The following is an 18,992-nucleotide window of genomic DNA, read 5'->3' on the forward strand; positions in this document are numbered from 1 at the left end:
TGATACATGTGGAAGGAAGGAAGATTTTTACACTTCCTAATGCCCAAGTCTACGAGAGTACCTCTTTTAAGAGTACCCAGGGTTTACCTTATCACATCTACCTCCTGTGCATTTTACCTGCTTGTCACCTTCACTAGACCCCTACCCTATCTAAGGGTAGGAAGCAAGCCTGTTGTGCTCACTGTTAGTACGGTGCCTGGATCTGTAATTATATGTTGAATGCTGACCGAGTTCTATTAGCTTTAGAGCTACATGTGTGAGAGTTAAATAGGATTTTCTTTAGTTGATCTGGAAACTGCCTAACCAGCATATATTACATGTATAACATTGTTTCCATGGGAAAAAGAAGATAATTACTGGCCATCAACCATGTGGCTTGGCACCTTTTAAAATGTTTCATTTAATTCCCTCAATAACCTAGCAAAGTAGGTGGTATTATACTCACTTTCACCAGTGAAATACTTGAGAGTTGAAAGTTATGTAACACACCCTAGGCTAGTTAAATGCTTAGGCCACATTTGCAACTTCTCCGACCCCGATTTTTTTTTGAAATGTGACATGCTTAAATTTGAGAACTGCCTTAAAACACCAAATGTTGACTTAATTTAACTTGGCCATGTCTCTAGAATTTTAGAGCCAATATGGACTGAAATATCTTCTGGTTCATAAAGAGAAAATCATTCTTAAAATTATTTTGAGGAAAGGTAGATATTTATCAAAACTCACCCGAACTGAATCTAATTCTGAGGTGCAGACTTCAAACTCTACCCAGCTGGCAATAAGGAGCTACCAGCAATTTTAAAACAGGGTATGATATAATAATTGGTATTTTCTATAACTAAAGTTCTGGCAGATGTGAGCAAGACGGGGGGAAAGAAGTGCTGGAGGCAAGAGAGCCAGTTAGGAGGTGACCCACAGCAATTTAGAGGGGAAACCGTGACCTGAGTTCAGATGAGAGCCTGAAGGAGAATGGAAGGATGGGATGGTTCCAGATGGATTTATGGCTTGTGGACTTGCTGACACTTTATTAAGTGCATGTGTGTGGTGGTGCTTGGGAGACCATTGTGTAGAGGTTGTGTGGGGAGCACTTAGGGGAAGGAAGGGGAAAGAGGCCCAGAAAGAACCTGATGTTTCTAGCTTGGGTATCTGGTTAGACAGTGATGTGATTAACCAACATGTGAAAAGCAAGAGGTGGAAGAGCAGGTTTGGGGGGGAAGATAATGAATTTAATTCTGAGTATGTTGGGCGTAGATAGTAGTTGATGACAATGCATGAGGTTGACTCAGGAAAACATGTGGTCAGGAAGGTGGGAGACTGACTAGGGGTGAAGAAGAGCAACAAAGAGAAAATAGAATAAAGAGGAACACACTAATGAAGCTGAGAGGTGGCCAGAGGGATAGAGGAAAAAGGCAGGAGAAAATGGAATAATGGGTGACTTGGAAGACCGTTTCCCGTAAGCAAGAATAGTTTGTAGTGCCTGATGGCATGAGGGCCGAAGATGGATTTGGTAGGTAAGAGCTAAGCTGGGGAATGGGTTGACTCAAGTGGTAGAGCTGGAAACACCACCTGCTTCTTTGGAACGGATAATGGAGAGGGGAAACAAGTAGGTATAGACGCATCTTTGGTGAAGGAGAGTAGCTCCAGTGCCAGAGCTGCACCATGAGTTGAGGGCTACTCACTATGTTCTCGTTCCACTAAGACCCTGAAAAAAGAAACTGAAGAGCCGTGTAACAAAAATCAAAGATTATGTATTTCCTCTGTTATTTGTGATTTTATAGCCTGAATCTACTTTCAGTGTTATTTGGTTTTATCAACTTAAGTAGGCTTTCTTTAAGGGAACATGTTTATCTAATTGAAAAAGTTTGAGGAGAATGGCCATCTGATTGACCCTGTTGTTTATTGATTCCCATCTGTGTTGATATGAGAATCTTAATTCATCAGATCTCATAAAAATAAATCTTACCATTGCTATGCCAGATCACCATGTCATTATTTTAAAATCTCAGATTTAAGTGTATATTTCTGTTGAAATTGTACCTAAATTAAGGGAAGTTATTTTTATTTTAGATGCTGATATGTTGGTGACTGTATTTTATCTTTCCCAGAATAGGCAACTGTAACCACTTGGGATAGTTCTTTATCAGTCATCAAGAATCTAGATTTCTCCCAATAATTTATATTCCTGGTTCCATCCAGTTCAAAAGGAAATTCCCACAGTGTCATCTTCTGAAACACGGACCCTTTGTAGAATACTCACATGGCATATATCTTGCAAAGAAAAATAAGGAAGTAGAAATCCTAATCATTGTTGAATAGTTTATGCTTGACTATAATTATAGATATATTCACCTGCAAAAAGTCTCAAGGATAATTTAATTCAAGAACCCAGGATTCCACAGAGATGCCAGAGAGACTGTCATGGTGGGGAGGCCATGCAAGAGGGGCCTCTGGGGCCCTTTCCCTGAACTGCCACCACCTACTTTAATCCTTTCTGTGATGTGGGAGGGAGATGGTCTGCATTGGAAGATAGGGTTTTGAAAACAGAAAGCTTTAAAATTAATGTCATTGTGAGAGAAAATTCTCTGGAAGACTCAGTGACATGCCTGAGGCCGCCTGGCCATTGACAGAAATAGTCCTGTAAGTGCTCACATGGTTCTCTCTCCTTTGCCTGTGTGCACTCCCAGGACCCACGTAACAGGCTGCCAGGCTGTAGCCACAGTAAGGCTGACCTCCTCTATTAACCATTTCAGAGAGGTGGTTATTTGCCTTTTTATTATGTTCAAGTAGAGATTTATCTCCAAGGTAAGAGCAGTCCTTTGGAGGACAGTTCTTCTGGTCTAATACAATTGTGACACTCTGCCATCTAGAGCTTAAGCTCATTCTCTTTTATCCTATGTTTGGTGGAAAAGGGTAATGTTCACTTGCTCTCTCCCACAAAGTATTCTTTATTGTAGTTTGAAACTATTTATTAAAACTCCATCCTGTCTCTTATTCTTCAAGATAAAAAAACCTCAATTAGTGTCTTGGAATTTCTAACCCATCATTTGTCTCTGTGCCCTTATATAGCAATAGATTCTGCACTCTAATTGGCTTTAGGTCAGAATTTGGCGGGGGGAGTAGAGTGGGGTAAAAGTGGTGAAGACGACTGTTTATTTTCATTGAGTCATCTCTAATTTAAGTGTGTGGTGGTTTTGGTTAAGGAGTAGAACTAACCAGTAATTTTTTCTATTCATAGCAGAGTTTTGATATACTCTGGAGATTGGTATCCATCAGACTGATCATTAATGACTGTTCTCACTGTCTACATCTGGGTTCCCATATTTCAACTGCTTTACATGATGTCCGATGAAAACGTTTCTATATTACTAGCTACAATTTTTTTCTTAAAAAATTCCATACCCACTTTGAAGAGTCAGTAATTGTTTCTTGAGAGCAAGGACCATGCCTAATTCATCTTTATTTCCCAAGTGTTTTATGCAGAATAGATGCACAATAAATGTACGTTGAACAAATGAGCAAGTGTGTATTGTTACAACACTAATTACTCATCTCCATACAATACAGTAAGTTCTTGATCCTTCATTCAGTGCCTTCCTTGTCTTCTAATTCTTATATAACATCACAGTGTTTCTTAGAATATAGTCACTTAGATTTCAAACTTGTTCTAAAGGTAGAAAAACTCATGAATTGCCCTGTTGGTCCTAGGGCTGGACTTAACTGCTAAATTAAAATAGAGGAGTTATAGGCCTTTTTCTGGAAAATAAAGTGGCTTTAGGAAGAATTTTTCTTTTTAAACAGTTAAGTCTAAGTTCTTGATAATTATGAATCAAAGAACTGGAAACACTAGTCTGGGAAACACATGCTGAATTTTATGTCTGCCGTTTACCCAAAACAAAAAATGTAAATTATGGAAGTTAATTAAAATTTTCACAGACCTAGTATACTAGAGTGTAAAACTTAAAATATTTGTTTTGGAAAATGGCCTAAGAAAGTCCGTGAAACTGAGAATTTGTGGCTGTGGACTGTAGGGATGGAGATGAAAGTAGAGGTCTGCCTGTTGTCCAAGTTCTGGGGCCTGCGGGCTGTTGTTACTTCAAGGAGGTTGTGGCCTGGAGCTCATGGTGTCTCAGTGGGGCCCTCTTGGCATCTTACTGGTGGTTCCTCAGGCATGACCCAGTTCTGCATTTTGTAGCAAATGTAGCAGCTCTGCCTTTACCGCTCGACCTTCATGCAGCAGTAGGACAAGCAAAAATGCCTTGCCAAACTTTCACATACCCATTCGGGGGTGGTACCAGTCCTAGATGAGTGATTCTGGTAGCTGAATTTTGTGTCTATGAACCCCTCAAAATTATTTGGCTACATATATTGAATGTTGGAGGTAGTTTAAGTATTGTGACATTTTTAAAATAAATGATTTAAATCTTTTTTTGCATTTTCAAAGATGCCATTTTATCGCAATGTATTTGAGATATGTGTAAATTTTAAAGGTACAGCATGTTAATTTGATACACTTATATATTGTTATGTGACTGCTGTTGTAGTGATAATTAACATCTCTCACATTACATAATTATCCTTTCTTTTTAGTGGTTGGAAGTTCTAGTCTCTTAGCAAATTTCATCATAATAAGATATTGTTTGTACTCACAGTACTGTGTATTAGATCTCTAGGGCTCATTTACTATTCACTGGAAGTTTGTACCCTTAAACAACATCTGCCCTGTCCCCTCACACCCATCCCCTGGTAACCACCACTTTACTCTCTGTTTTATGAGTTTGGCTTTTAGACTACACGTATAAGTGATATCATACGTACTTGTCTTCCTCTGTCTGACTTACCTCACTTAGCATAATGTGCTCAAGGTTCATCCATGTTGTCACAGATGGCAGGATGTCCTTTTTCTCATGGCTGAATTCCATTGTGTGTGTGTGTGTGTGTGTATACACACCCACACACACACCCCCCCCACATCTCACTCAGCTTCATTCCTGGGTTATAAAAAATGGTCTGTAACTTAGACCCAACTGTATGGTGGGCAAAAGCCTAAGCTTTATCAATATAAATCAACTGATTTATAGTATGCACGTGAAGAAAAATATCTATGGCTATGACGATTTCCCTGATTTTAGCAGCAAAATAATAAACTCAGAGATATTTATGTAAGTGAAGGTTTTACCAAACCCAAGGGGAAAAGAATGAAGCTTCCGGTTTATCATGAAATAATTCAAGTGTACCTTGCGTGCAGCCTCCCTTCTTTCACGGATAGACTTTCCTCCACGTGGGTGCCAGGGACACTTGATCCCACCGTTTCATGTTTGTTTTCAGGATCAGTTCAGTGATATGAGAATCAGCATAAACCAGACGCCTGGGAACAGCCTTGACTTTGGATTTACAGTAAAATGGGATTTTTCCAGGATCTTCGTAGCATCAGTCGAACCAGGTAAATCATAGATTGAGCTCTCCTGAAGTTTCTTCTCCTTTGTTGTCCTGTGCTGTTCAAAAAGCCCCCAGAGAAATTAGTTTATTTGATAGAGGAAGAGAAAACACATGTGAAAAATGCAGCAGTAAAGTGAAGAGGCGCATCCTCTTCCCAGAGACTGATAGTTGGAGTTACAAATTACATATTGTTTGATCTTGCCTCGTTAATTTTAGTTTTGAAGGGTCGTAATTTTGTGACTTTTACAGACTTCAATTATCAAAACTTTAGGCTTAATATTTGGAAATACTAACAAACAACGCTAAATTGAAGAGCCAGAAAGAACTTGCCCTGATCATTTGTGTTTGTGATGGATACATAGGTGCTGTATAATCAATGTTTTCGGAGCGTCCTAATGTATCTATTGCCCAAGGACTCCTGAGGATGCTTTGGGACTTTTACAAAAGCACTGCCCCTCCTCCACCAAATCAAGCCCAGAAACTCTTAGCAAAATAGTACAAGCCCTAAAATGAAAACGAAAGCTATTGTATTTATGAGGAGTTCCTCATTTACATATTTTAGCTATATAAAAATGCATGTGAACTTTGGTTATTTCTTTGAAATTTCAGGGCTGCTTTAATTAGGTAATGGTAAGTAGTAATTTTAAGCCATTTTAAGCGGCTCTGTTTTTTTCTCCATTCTAGAGTGCATCTGGCTTTGGAAGCTCAGCTAAAGCGGAATATATATTTCACATTTTTAATTTAAAAATAATTTAAAATTTTCTTCCTAGGGGGTTAATAAAGAAATTTTATTGAACAGATGGGTTTATCATTTCCCTTTAAACGTTAAGGAAGATACATTCTATAGGATTAAAAATGCCTTTGGTTGCTTTGTAATGTTGTAGCTACTCAAATATTTGATAACTTTAAGAAATTTTGTGACTCATCTGCACCTGAAAAGAATATGAGAAGTGATTAGTGAGATTAAGAAGTCATTTTTTCTCTTAATTTAAATAAGCAGTGACTAGTAGGACATGTTTTTATTTTTTATTGGTAGTTTAATTTATTTTGCTTTATTTAGGTAGCCCAGCAGAATTTTCTCAGCTACAGGTAGATGATGAAATTATTGCTATCAACAACACTAAGTTTTCACATAAGGACACAAAAGAGTGGGAGGAAACCATGGCTAATGCTCAGGAAACTGGAAACCTAGTAATGGATATCAGGCGCTATGGAAAGTCTGGTGAGTTGGTTATACCACCGTGTTTGGCTTGCTAAATTGGGAACTGGTCTTTGGCAAGTGGTTATAACAGCTCGCTTCAATAACGTTTTCTTCTCTCTTCGTTTCACTTTTTTATTTTTTGGCTTAAAGATGTTTTGTGGTTATGTCGAGACAAGTCTTGAATGATGCTTCTTTGGATGTTCTGTCTGAAAGCTTTTCACTAGCAAATGTACTGAATTCTGCATTATTTATTGACTGATTTATATGCTGGACTGGCTTTGAATGCACATATCAGCTGAAGGCTCTTGTAATTATATCTGCATTTGGAAGTCATATGATGATGTTGAATATTAAGAATTACACCATGGTTTCACTTCCTCTGCAGCATCATGACTGTAACTGGTATAAGAGAGAGCACAGTAGGTCAATATCCCAGTTGTTCATTCGCGAAGAACTTTCGATGTACATTTCATTATTGTGTTGCTTAATTGTTGAGGTTAGATGGGGAAGGGCGTTAAGCCTTCCAGACCTACCAACTTATGATATCAAAATATAATACCCAGTCCTGGTTTACAGAAAGATTCAGCAAATTTGCCAATCTTTTCACTATTAACATGCTCTAACCCTCTGTTTTTGGAAGGTGATCTGTTGGTAAAAGGCCTAAACTCTTCATTTCTTTCACACACTATCTGACTTGTTTGTCTTCTGTGTGTGTATTTTGTATATGTACATTCAGTACTTCGTTCTTTCAACTTCAACATTTACGTGTACTCATTTCTTGATCTTCGTGTGCCAATCAGACTGGGGCAAAGACCAGCCTTCCCTGCCATTTACACGGCATAAAACCCTCAATCTCACCAGTATGGCTACCAAAATTATAGGTTCACCTGAAACAAAGTGGATTGATGCAACTTCTGGAATTTACAGCTCAGACAAATCTTCAAATCTATCAATAACAGCTGATTTCTCAGAAAGCCTTCAGAATTCTGTAAGTATTTCGAGAAGTGGGAGTATTTGGGTAGAGCAGAGCAACTATAGGAAGTGTGTTTGTGGGGGGAAAGAATCTGCTTTCTTTGAACAATTTTGATGCTGTTTTAAAAACAGATAATTGAATAAGGTAATTTATAGTAATGAGAATAAAATATATTTTTGAAAATCGTAAGGCACTACTCATTAATAATTTAGAGTAATAGTTATATAATGAAAAAAATCAAAAGACCCCATAGTGATGTTTTGTAGGGTTTTTTTTTTTAAACATACATTTATTTATTTATTATTTATTTATTTATTTATGGCTGTGTCAGGTCTTAGTTGCAGCGGGTGGGCTCTTTGTTGCAGCGCGTGGGTTCTGTAGTTGTGATGGGCAGGCTCAGTTGCCCCGTGGCCTGTGGGATCTTAGTAACCTGACCAGGGATCGAACCCACATCCCCTGCACTAGAAGGTGGATTCTTAACCACTGGACCACCAGGAAAGTCCCTGCAGGTGTTTCTTACCAATCCTTCATCATTATACCCCTCTCTCAGATCTTTGTGAATGTGAAGTAGTTAATTATGTAAAATTATACACTATAACTTCTATGCTTTCCTTAGTCTTTACTGGTAAAATAGATATAGTAATTGTGTGCAGTTTTAAAACCTCATGAAGCAGTTTTAGTCCTTGTGTGGATGAATGTGATGGGTAGATTTACATATGTGGTTAAGAGATACACAGTTACATTAATTGATTTAAAATAATTATAATGTAGAAAATTTCTAATTATCAAAGTAATAGTTAAATTTAAATTTGCAAATAAATGTGTTTATATTGACTCCCTAGATATAATGGCTGTTATCCCAAGATGCTCCCTTTCATGTAATAAGGAGATCCTGCTACCTTGTATAAGAAAAGTTTAAATGTTAGAGAATCCTATATGACTGTGTTGCTTACTCATAAATATAAACCGAATGGACCAATGATTATTTGGCCCATCATGTTTCTTGGAAAATTAATGACTGATTGAACTTAAAGCTATTCATGCTTACAGTTGGTCATTAATTCTTCCACAAATATTGAAGAACAATGAAAAAATTATGTTTCTATTATATGTGAAAGGCTGTAAAGAATATATTAATACTGTGAAAAATTCATGTCATTAGAAGATATTTTCACTAATGAGAAATGCATTATTTAAGCTTGAAGTCCAACTGGAGAGAATGTTGTTAACTGGCATTTTTATCCTTTCTAGAATACTGAATCAAAGGAAATTAATGGAATTCGTGATGAAAGCAATACTTTTGAATCAAAAGGTAAACATTACCATAATAGCTTACATTTATAATATAGGAGAAGTCATTGCACTCAAGTTCTGCTACTATAAAAATTAATATCTGTGAGTGAAAGCAAAACTGATCTACTGCAAGTTGAAACTCAGAGGTTAGCGCATAGATCCAATTGCAGCCAGGTGGAAGGGCATTCAGTTCCAGTGTTGAATAGTCCAGGAACTGCAAACAAAGCTTTGGCAGCCTGTCCAGGAGCTTTGAGTGCCTGTGTGTCTAATCCAAATAAGAAAGACTGGTTTTCCCGAGGCCATCAGCCTTCTCGCTATGGTGTGCTGGCAAAGGGAATCTTAGTTAAATACGAGGTTTCCTTTCTCCCTTTTATGTTGTGAAAGGGACAAGCCTGGAAGCAGCTAGTAATAAGGAAATGCCAGTGGCAGTAACAGTTGTTAGCAGAAGTGCCCATCTGTAATGAAAAAGCAGACATAGCATCTAGGGAAATTTTGCATTATGGAGTCATCACTCCCTTCCTTCTGCTGTCTATCTACAAATAATTGAGCTACCACATGCTGTGTGCTATAGCTTAGGCACACAAAATAAATAAGAAAGATCTGGTCCACATAGGCAGGGAAAGAAACCCAAAGAGGATGAAGCTTCTCTTAGCATGAAACTAGACTGCCAGGCACAGGTCTGGGTTTTCTCAGTGGTTTGGTGGTTTTGAATCTGCATTTGTCAGTTCATAATACCTTACGTCAAAATCAAACCAAATTTATAAATTTCCCTTCCTTTATTGATTATTTATGTATTTAATTTCTGATAATCATGTGACTATATTTTAATTGTTTGATATTGCATTCTTTGACTGCTTTTTTCTTCATGATATTTTAATCTAAGATGTGCAGGTCCCGTTCTGTCTGACTCAGCAGAGCACTTGTTAGTGACTATGGGGTGATACACGGGCCCTGTCATTTGAGGGTTTTGTTTAGATAAGTAAATATCAACTAGTGTCAAATAATAATTACATTTACATTTTATGAATAAACTGAAGTATCATAATCATTTGCCATAATCTTGTGACAGATCTGTAGAAGTCAGAATATTTTCTTTTTTATCTGATTGAACTCTATTTGCTTTATGTAAAGTTAGGGGCTATAAGATCTTGGAGACTAGGGCAAAATAGTCTAGTTAGAAGAATATTTTAATTTTAGCATTTGGGTTTTTTTTAGAATTGTTCTCTGGATATTTATTTTCTTGTCCTCCTCCCCATTATTTTTAGTTCCTTTTTTACTTACTAGTACTATGAAAAATCTTAGTTACAAACAATTCTTCCTGTACTAGAAAAGATTTTGAATTGATTAACCTAAGCGAAAACATTTTAATTTCCACTTCCCTAAAGGGGTGTAATCTAGCACGGAAGATGTTACTTCAGCTACTTTGAAACTGTGATGCTACCTGCTAAAATTTATTAATCAAAATATTAGTTCCTTTTACTAATTTGAATGTAGTATAGACTACTAAAACTATGTGTGTCTTTGTGCATTGAAATAATCCCTATCTTCTACGGCAACCAGTTTTATCATTTTAAAAATAATATTGCTACAGAATGGAAAGATGTATCAAGTATCGTTTAGTTTTCCAGTGGTGAGAGAGTAAAATGAATGACATGGTATTGATGTGTTTTTTTTTGTGTTTGTATTTTTCAACTAGCCTCTGAACCTATTTCTTTGAAAAACTTAAAAAGGCGATCACAATTTTTTGAACAAGGTAAACTGCCAAGCTAACAATTCATGTACTTTCATGGAATTGTTCCCACTCTCCACTCTTTTCCTGATAGTCTGTGGTGCTGGGCACTGAGCCTCTTCTATTTGGCCATCATTATGACCAAGCAACATAACCCATTTCCATTCTTTCCCTAGGGTCATCAGGCTTTTCTTACAGTTCATGGGTCTACCTCTGTGGTAATGGGTCTTTGTGTGTCCTTTGTATACCTCTGAAGTTTTTGGTTTTTTTTTAATTAAAAACATTGAGATGCTGTTTAAACACACACTACTTGCCACTGGGTGACAGTAAGAAATGAGGAATTTCATTTATGCCTTACTGCTTCCTACAAATTGCATAATAGTAGATTACACCAACATACAATTGGCCAACTTTTAGAGTCAAATTTTGGGTTTTGGAAAATGCTCTGAATAAAGAACAGAGTTGTTGATTGCTATTGGGATGATGGCTTTGGAGTGTTAATAGGACCACTCTGTAAATTTGGTCACATCTGTAAACAAGTACATTTTGAGATTCTCTTTGTTGGTGTAGTCGGGCAGTGCTGCGTTACAATGTGCCGTGCATGTGGCATTTCCTCCCTTTTCACGTTTGTCTAATGCTCTGTCTCATGAATGCAGTTTGAACTCTGTGCTTTGCAGTCAAGAGCTTAAAAGTAATATCCAACATTTGAGATGCAATGGCACAGTCAGTAGGGGGTGTGCTGTTGGTGTCTAAAATGTTATTATTTCTTACTTTTAAGATTATCAAAAATATTTCCAAACTTGCCTTATAACATGGTACTTACTGGATTTGTGTATTTTGTGTTAATCTATTCGTAGTCTTTTTTGGTGAATTAAGATTTCTTTTTGACTGTAAATAGAAGTAGCTTACCAGCTCTGCATGTACAAGGGTCCATTTGTGTCAGTGTCCTTTGTGTTTTTGATAATTTTTGTTCAACTCTTGTTATTCTATGGTAATTTAATTGAAACTGTGTGATACGCCTAGCTCAAATTGGCTAAAATAAAGCAATTCCTTTTCTTTCTCCATTTTCACGCACTTTTCTTCAACAGACTATTTTAGGGAAGAATATTTTCTTAAATCTCAAAGCAGTTTTCTTAAAAATTTGATTGTGTAAGTGAATAATTTATTTGACAGCTGAGGTTTCAGGAAGATTTAAAAATACAGCACGGTAGTGTTTTTTATGAAATTTGCTTACATGTTTATAATCATTGTACTACATACAGGCACACACAATTATGTAGGCCCCATAAGAATAAAAAGAATAACGTTCTGCCCATAGGGTTACACATGAAGTCTGAATATTTTGTGTTTCAAATAATAGGAGTGGAAAGGGAAATGTTTCTTGAATATGTTTGTTGGTGGCTTATTTCAGAAAAGTAGCTCCTTAGCAATAAGGCCTGAAAAATGTGACTTACACCTGTCACAATGTAATTGAATAGCAGCAAGTAAAAAAATTGGGTTTGGTAGATGTTGTAATATTTGAAATTCAATTTTTCTTCTATTAGGCCAAGTTATGAGAATACTATCCACTTTATTAATAAAAGAACCCTGAACCCTTAGAAATAAGTACACCAGTATCTCAGCTCTAGCACCTAGAGATAAGATGAAACTTTGGCATCCACTGTTTCTCTTCTTTTTACTGACTTTGAATTTGGAAGATGAGTAACAAACAGATGGAACTAAAGAGAGAAATGTACTGTTGTTTGAAAAAACTCATGTCACTTAGTATATTGGCATAGAGACAGTTAGTGATACAACTTTCTGAAAGGAATTATTTCATAGAAATGAAGATTTATATTGTTTTCTTTTTCTTTCCTTGCCCACGTGCTGTAATATAGGAAGTTCCGATTCTGTGGTGCCTGATGTAAGTAGTATTCATTTGGTTTTGGAATAAACAAGGAGGCCTGGGTGGGACTGAATTAGCACACAGTAGCATCGCTTACCGTTATTTTAAGCTGCATGAGAGTTTATCCAGGAGTATCTTTCCAAGATAAAGAGACCTATTTTTTTTTTAATTGAAGTATAGTTGATTTACAATGTTGTGTTAGTTTCTGGTGTACAACAAAGTGATTCAGTTTTATATATATATATATATATATATATATATATATATATATATATATATACACATATTGTTTTTCATATTTTTTCCATTATGGTTTATAACAGGATATTGGATATATCAGTAGTTCCCTGTGCTATACAATGGGACCTTGTTGTTTATCCATTCTATATAAAATAGTTTGCATCTGCTCATCCCAAACTCCCAATACAACCCTCCCCTGCCCCTTGCCCCCTTCCCCCTTGGCAACCACGAGTCTGTTCTCCATGTTTGTGAGTCTCTGTTTCTGTTTTGTAGATAAGTTCATTTGTGTAAGAGACCTATTTTGATATATAAAGCCCACCCTCCTTTTACTAAAGGCCAAGGGTGATACGAATAATTTATGTATGCAAAAGTACTTCAGTAGGGCTTCCCTGGTGGCGCAGTGGTTGAGAGTCCGCCTGCAGACGCAGGGGACACGGGTTCGTGCCCCGGTCCGGGAAGATCCCACATGCCGCGGAGCGGCTAGGCCCGTGAGCCATGGCCGCTGAGCCTGCGCGTCCGGAGCCTGTGCTCCGCAGCGGGAGAGGCCACAACAGTGAGAGGCCCACGTACCGCAAAAAAAAAAAAAAAAAAAAAAAAGTACTTCAGTAGATGACTTAATGAAGTAACATATTCTTCTCTGCTTTGCACCTTTTCTCTTGTAACTCGGCAGCTTCCAGTCCCGACCATCAGTGCCCCGAGTCGCTGGACGTGGGATCAGGAAGGGGAGCGGAAGCGGCAGGAGAGGTGGCAGAAAGAGCAGGACCGCCTGCTGCAGGTAAAGCAGGGTAATGTGGGTCAGCAGGAACACAGTTTGCTTTAACAGCTTTTCCTGCTCAGTGTCAACCTACATTAAGAAGCAACTTAAAAAAAATTAAAAGCCAATAACCTCATAATTAACAAATCTTTTGATATGTAGCACATTTTTTAAAAATAAATAAATTTATTTATTTATTTATGGCTGCGATGGGTCTTCGTTGCTGCGCACGGGCTTTCTCTAGTTGCGGCGAGCGGGGGCCACTTCTTTGTCGCAGTGCGCGGCCTTCTCGTTGCGGTGGCTTCTCTTGTTGCAGAGCACGGGCTCTAGGCGTGCGGGCTTCAGTAGTTGTGGCATGTGGGCTCAGTAGTTGTGGCTTGCGGGCTCTAGAGCGCAGGCTCAGTAGTTGTGGCGCAGGGGCTTAGTCGCTCCGCGGCATGTGGGATCTTCCCGGACCAGGGCTCGAACCCGTGTCCCCTGCATTGGCAGGCGTATTCTTAACCATTGCTCCACCAGGGAAGCCCCTGTAGCACATTTTTTATGAAATACTTTTCCATTTTGAAAATTTCCAGAGTCCTCCTTTTAAAATTATTTATTAGACCCTTTGTATATTTTTAGAGTATGTGGCACCATCGTTTTATGGATTTTCTTATGCATGAGAGGTGTAGAGATTTGTCAGGACCTCCACCTGCATAAACTGTGTGCTTGGTCCATTGCGCCGTAATTCAGTGCCCCTTCCAGTTAGCTAGGGGCGTCGATGAATTACAGCCACAGTAAAGAGTGGATATGGGTTCAATTCTGGATGTCTGCCCTTTCCCAAGTCTGCATTTTAGCTCAGTATAAGCTATGATCTACTTTAGGGGTGCAAATCTGATTGGTTAAACCAGTATCTCTGTCTTTAAAGATGGAGGTCGAGGGTAGAACTGGCAAAATGCAAATGAGAGATTAACATCATTAACCTATTAACTAATTAATATGCCATCTCATCTTGTAGGAAAAATATCAACGTGAACAGGAGAAGCTAAGGGAAGAGTGGCAGAGGGCTAAGCAGGAGGCTGAGAGAGAGAATTCCAAGTACTTGAATGAGGTAGTGTTGGCCCACGCCCTCTTCTAACTTCTCTACCTTGTTGGTGAAATTCGCTGTAAGCTGGAAGCTACCCTGTTTCACCTGGCTTTTGTCACACATTCACTGTGTAGTTCTCTGAACATACCAGCTCTGGTTTGTCAATTTCACTGTGACGTTTCAGCCTTTCTCCTAACTTCTCTACTGTATCACTAAATAATCCTATCGCTAGGCTCGAAGTGCATCTTCCTCTTCTGTGTTACAGCTCCACCACCCATGTGTGATTTTTGTTAGTGATAAAACTTTTAACGTTATTTCAAGTGGAATTCTGGGCCAACTACAATAAGTATCATTTAAAACTGAGTATAGACGTATCTGTGCATAGTACAGAAATGCACAGATTCAGATGGGTTTCTTTTCTCCCTGGTCGCGTAGGAGCTAATGGTCCTAAACTCAAACAGCATTTCTCTGACCACACGGGAGCCTGCTGTGGCCACCCGGGGCGAAGAGTCCAAGGCACCTGACAGCGAAGGAACCCCAGCAGAGGAGGAAACGAGGCAGGAGCAGCAGCAAGAGAAAGACCAGGAGCAGAAGCAGCGCCAGGCAGAGGCAGAGGCAGACGAGCAGAAGCGCCAGGCGGAGAGAGAGAGGGAAACTTCTATCCAAATATACCAGTACAGAAGGTCTGTCCCCACGGCCGAAGGGCGCGTGTGCTTTTTCAGTTGATCTGACTTGGGTGCCTCTGAAGTGGGGAATGGATACAGCTAACTGGTCCCCCTGCTCCCTGCTATCCGTCCTCCACGCAGGGCCACACAAGCAGAGGTGAACCTTTTTCACTGTCAGTGATCCTGTCACCTAACTTCCCTCCTCAAAGTTCCCACATGGCTCCCTGTCGCGTTACAACATCATCCAGAGTTCTCGCCGTGGCCCCGATGGCTTGAATGAATGCAGCTCGGCCTTCTTGTCCACCCGGCTTCCAACCACTCTTCCCCTCACTTGATCGCTTACAGTCACACTGGCCTCCTTTTCCTTCCATGAAAATGTCCAACTGACTCTGCCCCGGGACTTTTGCATTTTCTAGTCCCTGTACCTGGAGAAGACTTCCCTCACGTGTTTGTGTGGCTTACTCATTTTCTTTAAGTCTCTGCTCCAATGTCACCTTCTCAGACTTTGCAGAATACCTCATCAGAAACACGTCTCTTCCCCCCACCCTTTCTCTCTAGTGTGCACTCGCCTGCTTTACATTATGCATTTATTTGCTTGTCTGTTAACCTGCCCCATCCCACTAAAATGTATTATGAGGCCAGTAAGTTTGTTTGTTTGCTTCGGTAGCCCAGCCCTGGAATAGTACCAGAACATAGCAGGCACTCAGTGTATGTTTGTGGAATGAATGAATTGCAAATGTCTGTTGGCGGTAGTAGGTCTGTTTTCTGTAGGGATGGATTGAAATACTTCTGTATGTTTAGTTTTCAACTCAGAGACCATTCTCATAAAGAGGCTGGAATAACATTACTTTGATATCCATTTCTTAAACTCTGGGCAGGCATTAAAGTCTAATACTTTGAGCATAAACTCTTTTTCCATCTTTTAGGCCGGTTGATTCCTATGACATACCAAAGAGAGAAGAAGAATCTTCAGGTTTGCTTCCTAGTGACAGGTGTGTAGCGCTTTAATTGTAATTTGGTAGGAGTAATTGGCCTCTGAAGAATATTTGAGGTCTTGCCTAGATGTTTCGTAGGACTGCTTTAGCGCCTGCTCTTTTGTGGGATACAAAGATATCCTGCTGGTTGATGTTTGTATCAACTGGCTTTTGCCGTGTAACCAACTGCCCCTAAACTTAGTGACTTGACTTACGATTTCGTGGGTCAGCATTTTAGACTAAACTCAACTGGTGGTTCTTTTAATTGATTGGGTCCCTAGTGCATCTACCACCAGTTTACTAAGCAATTCTGCTTTGGGGAGTTGACTGGCCGTCAGCAGGGACAGTGAGAACAACTAAGCCATGTGTCTTTCAACATCCAGCAAGCCAGTGCAGTCTTCTGTACATGGTGGCTGGACAGAGAAAAGAGAGAGAATTAAAGAGAGAAAGCGTGTGAGGCACCTTGCAGTCTAAGGTCTGACCTGGTGCACCGTTGCTTCTGCCACATTCTGTTATCTAAAGTCACAAGGCCAGCGCGAGTTCACGGAGAGGAGAAAAACCCTCTCTCTTTGTGGGAGGAGCCACAGTGCAAGGGTAATGGACACAGAATAAGACTTGTGTTCATTTTTGCGATCTACCTGAAGCTTTATTTTAAAGAAGTTATAAGCAATGGCATAAGCTTACCAAAAGTTCCATGCGGACATCTGAAATGAGAATTGTAGCCTTCCTCTTAGTTTGATTAGAACTACTAGTCAGTTTCAGGGAATGAAGATAGGATTTCAGATACCTGACAAGTTATATATTTCCTAAAACATTAAATTTAATATTTTAAAAGAATTTTAAAAATGCTTTGCACTCTTGAAATCACTAAGGACTTCTGAAAAGTCTGTCTATATATATACCCAGTGTATGACCATTAATCTGTGTTTTCACAGCTAAAATTTCTCCTTTAGGAAGTTCACCTTAGAAATAAGGAAGGGCTCATCTCTGTAGGCAATCAGGATGACTAAATAGGGCTCAGAGTAGATAGGGAAAAGAAAAACAACATACATAAAGGTACTAATGGGCTGACATTAAGCTAGACAAAAAATTCTAGTGATGGATAACCTTATTTATAGTGAATGTTTCTGGGTAACTTTAGATCATTAAAATGTGTCTCTCTCTTTTTTAAAGCTGTGATTTATTTATATATATAGAAATAAGCTTGATGTATGTGGTTCATTACCTTGAGAAAATAAGTAGATTTTAGGGAAAGGAAACTTAAGGAATCCTGGAAAGTATGAAACGCTCGTAGGTAGTTGTGATAAAGCATGCCCTAGAGGCATTAAGGAGCGTAGCTAGGCATCATGCATTAAAAATATTTTCTTCTACCTTAATACAAATGAAACCATTCATGGATGTTGCTAACAGTTGTGATATATTGTGTGTTACACATAATTATATGTTGTATTGATATAAACGTCTGCATATACCTATGTATGAATATTATTATTATATAATATATTATTATTCATTATTATTACTAGTATTTGAAGTTATTGTGCCTAGGAGAGTGAGAAAGAGATGAGCATGGATTGGTATATGGCCCCAAGGTTTAGGCCTTTTCAGAAGTTGCCTATGCCAGTGTGCTCCAGTACCTCTTTGGAATGCTAGGATAACATTTGGTGAGTTGCTGTTTCAGAGTAGGACCCTAATGCTCCCAAAGATGACTTCTTGACCCTCGGGCAGCGTGAACGAAGTGCTGACAGTTCTGTCAGTCTGATGTTAGGTGATCTGATGACAGATGCTTTGTACAGCCTGGGAAGATTGATGTCTGGAAGAGAAGAGAGTCAAAGTATTCAAGCTGGTCAGAAAATCATAGGCTTTAACTGACATCAACTTAGAGAGGATTTTCACATGCTTCTGTTCCTAGCATCAAGCTCTTTTCTCTTTAGAGATGTCTTGTTTTCTGCTACTTTGTGCAACATGAAAAATGCCTTCATATGAAAATACATATGGCTCTCAACAGACATGGGAAATAAATCAGCTGCTTTAAAAAGTAATCTTTTGGGGGTTCTTACTTCATAAATATGAAAAGGATGTTCTTAATGAGATGTATGTAATCTGTTCTGTGTTTTAGGAATAAATCCAGATCCACTACTGAACTGGATGATTACCCCACAAACAAAAATGGTAAATGTGAATTTTTTTCAGAATTCTTCCGCGCAATTGCTTAGTTATGCTATCACACCCTATGATCAGTATTTTTAAGGTCAAGGTATTTCAGGTTGATTAAGATTACATATTTAAAATACAACAGATTTTTAGCACCCCTTCCCATTTGTGTATAAGAACAAAATTATCTTGTGCTTCATTTGGCTTTATTTTATGATGGAGGGAGTACTGCAAGATTAAAATGATTATAAATAGCTAAGGAAATCTGTGGAAATTTTGCAAAGTGATGCTGATACGATTTTGTATAGTGAATTTCATCTTGCCTCCAAAGAATTGGGACAGAAAAGTTTTCTGCAGAGTACCAGGGAAATTGTATATAAACCCGAAATTGCATATAAACCTGAAATTGGACATTTAAATGACAAGATTCAAAAAATTCAAAATGGGGCTTCCCTGGTGGCACAGTGGTTGAGAGTCCACCTGCCGTTGCAGGGGACGCGGGTTCGTGACCCGGTCCGGGAAGATCCCACATGCCGCGGAGCGGCTGGGCCTGTGAGCCATGAAAAAAAATTTACAGCCCTCTGTGAACAAAACAACATCCACAGGCCCCAATGATCTGATGGCA

General features: G+C 38.8%; 1 protein-coding gene across 15 annotated transcripts in view; it reads left to right on the plus strand.

The window, feature by feature from the left end:
• LMO7 (LIM domain 7) overlaps nt 1-18,992 on the plus strand; it is a 202,207-nt gene that overhangs the window by 173,004 nt on the left and 10,211 nt on the right. For 8 of the 15 annotated variants that reach the window (XM_060287878.2, XM_060287894.2, XM_060287895.2 and 5 more), the window contains 12 exons: nt 5,326-5,440; nt 6,497-6,658; nt 7,438-7,625; nt 8,862-8,922; nt 10,600-10,656; nt 10,809-10,850; nt 12,510-12,535; nt 13,428-13,532; nt 14,506-14,598; nt 15,010-15,257; nt 16,166-16,231; nt 18,333-18,385. In XM_060287878.2, the coding sequence (XP_060143861.1) occupies nt 5,326-5,440; nt 6,497-6,658; nt 7,438-7,625; nt 8,862-8,922; nt 10,600-10,656; nt 10,809-10,850; nt 12,510-12,535; nt 13,428-13,532; nt 14,506-14,598; nt 15,010-15,257; nt 16,166-16,231; nt 18,333-18,385 (1,216 nt within the window). The remainder of the gene's footprint in view (nt 1-5,325; nt 5,441-6,496; nt 6,659-7,437; nt 7,626-8,861; nt 8,923-10,599; nt 10,657-10,808; nt 10,851-12,509; nt 12,536-13,427; nt 13,533-14,505; nt 14,599-15,009; nt 15,258-16,165; nt 16,232-18,332; nt 18,386-18,992) is intronic. The other 7 variants (XM_060287887.2, XM_060287889.2, XM_030838648.3 and 4 more) reach the window with 2 other exon arrangements.

Source organism: Globicephala melas, chromosome 18 (assembly GCF_963455315.2).
Source record: "Globicephala melas chromosome 18, mGloMel1.2, whole genome shotgun sequence".
NCBI lineage: Eukaryota > Metazoa > Chordata > Mammalia > Artiodactyla > Delphinidae > Globicephala > Globicephala melas.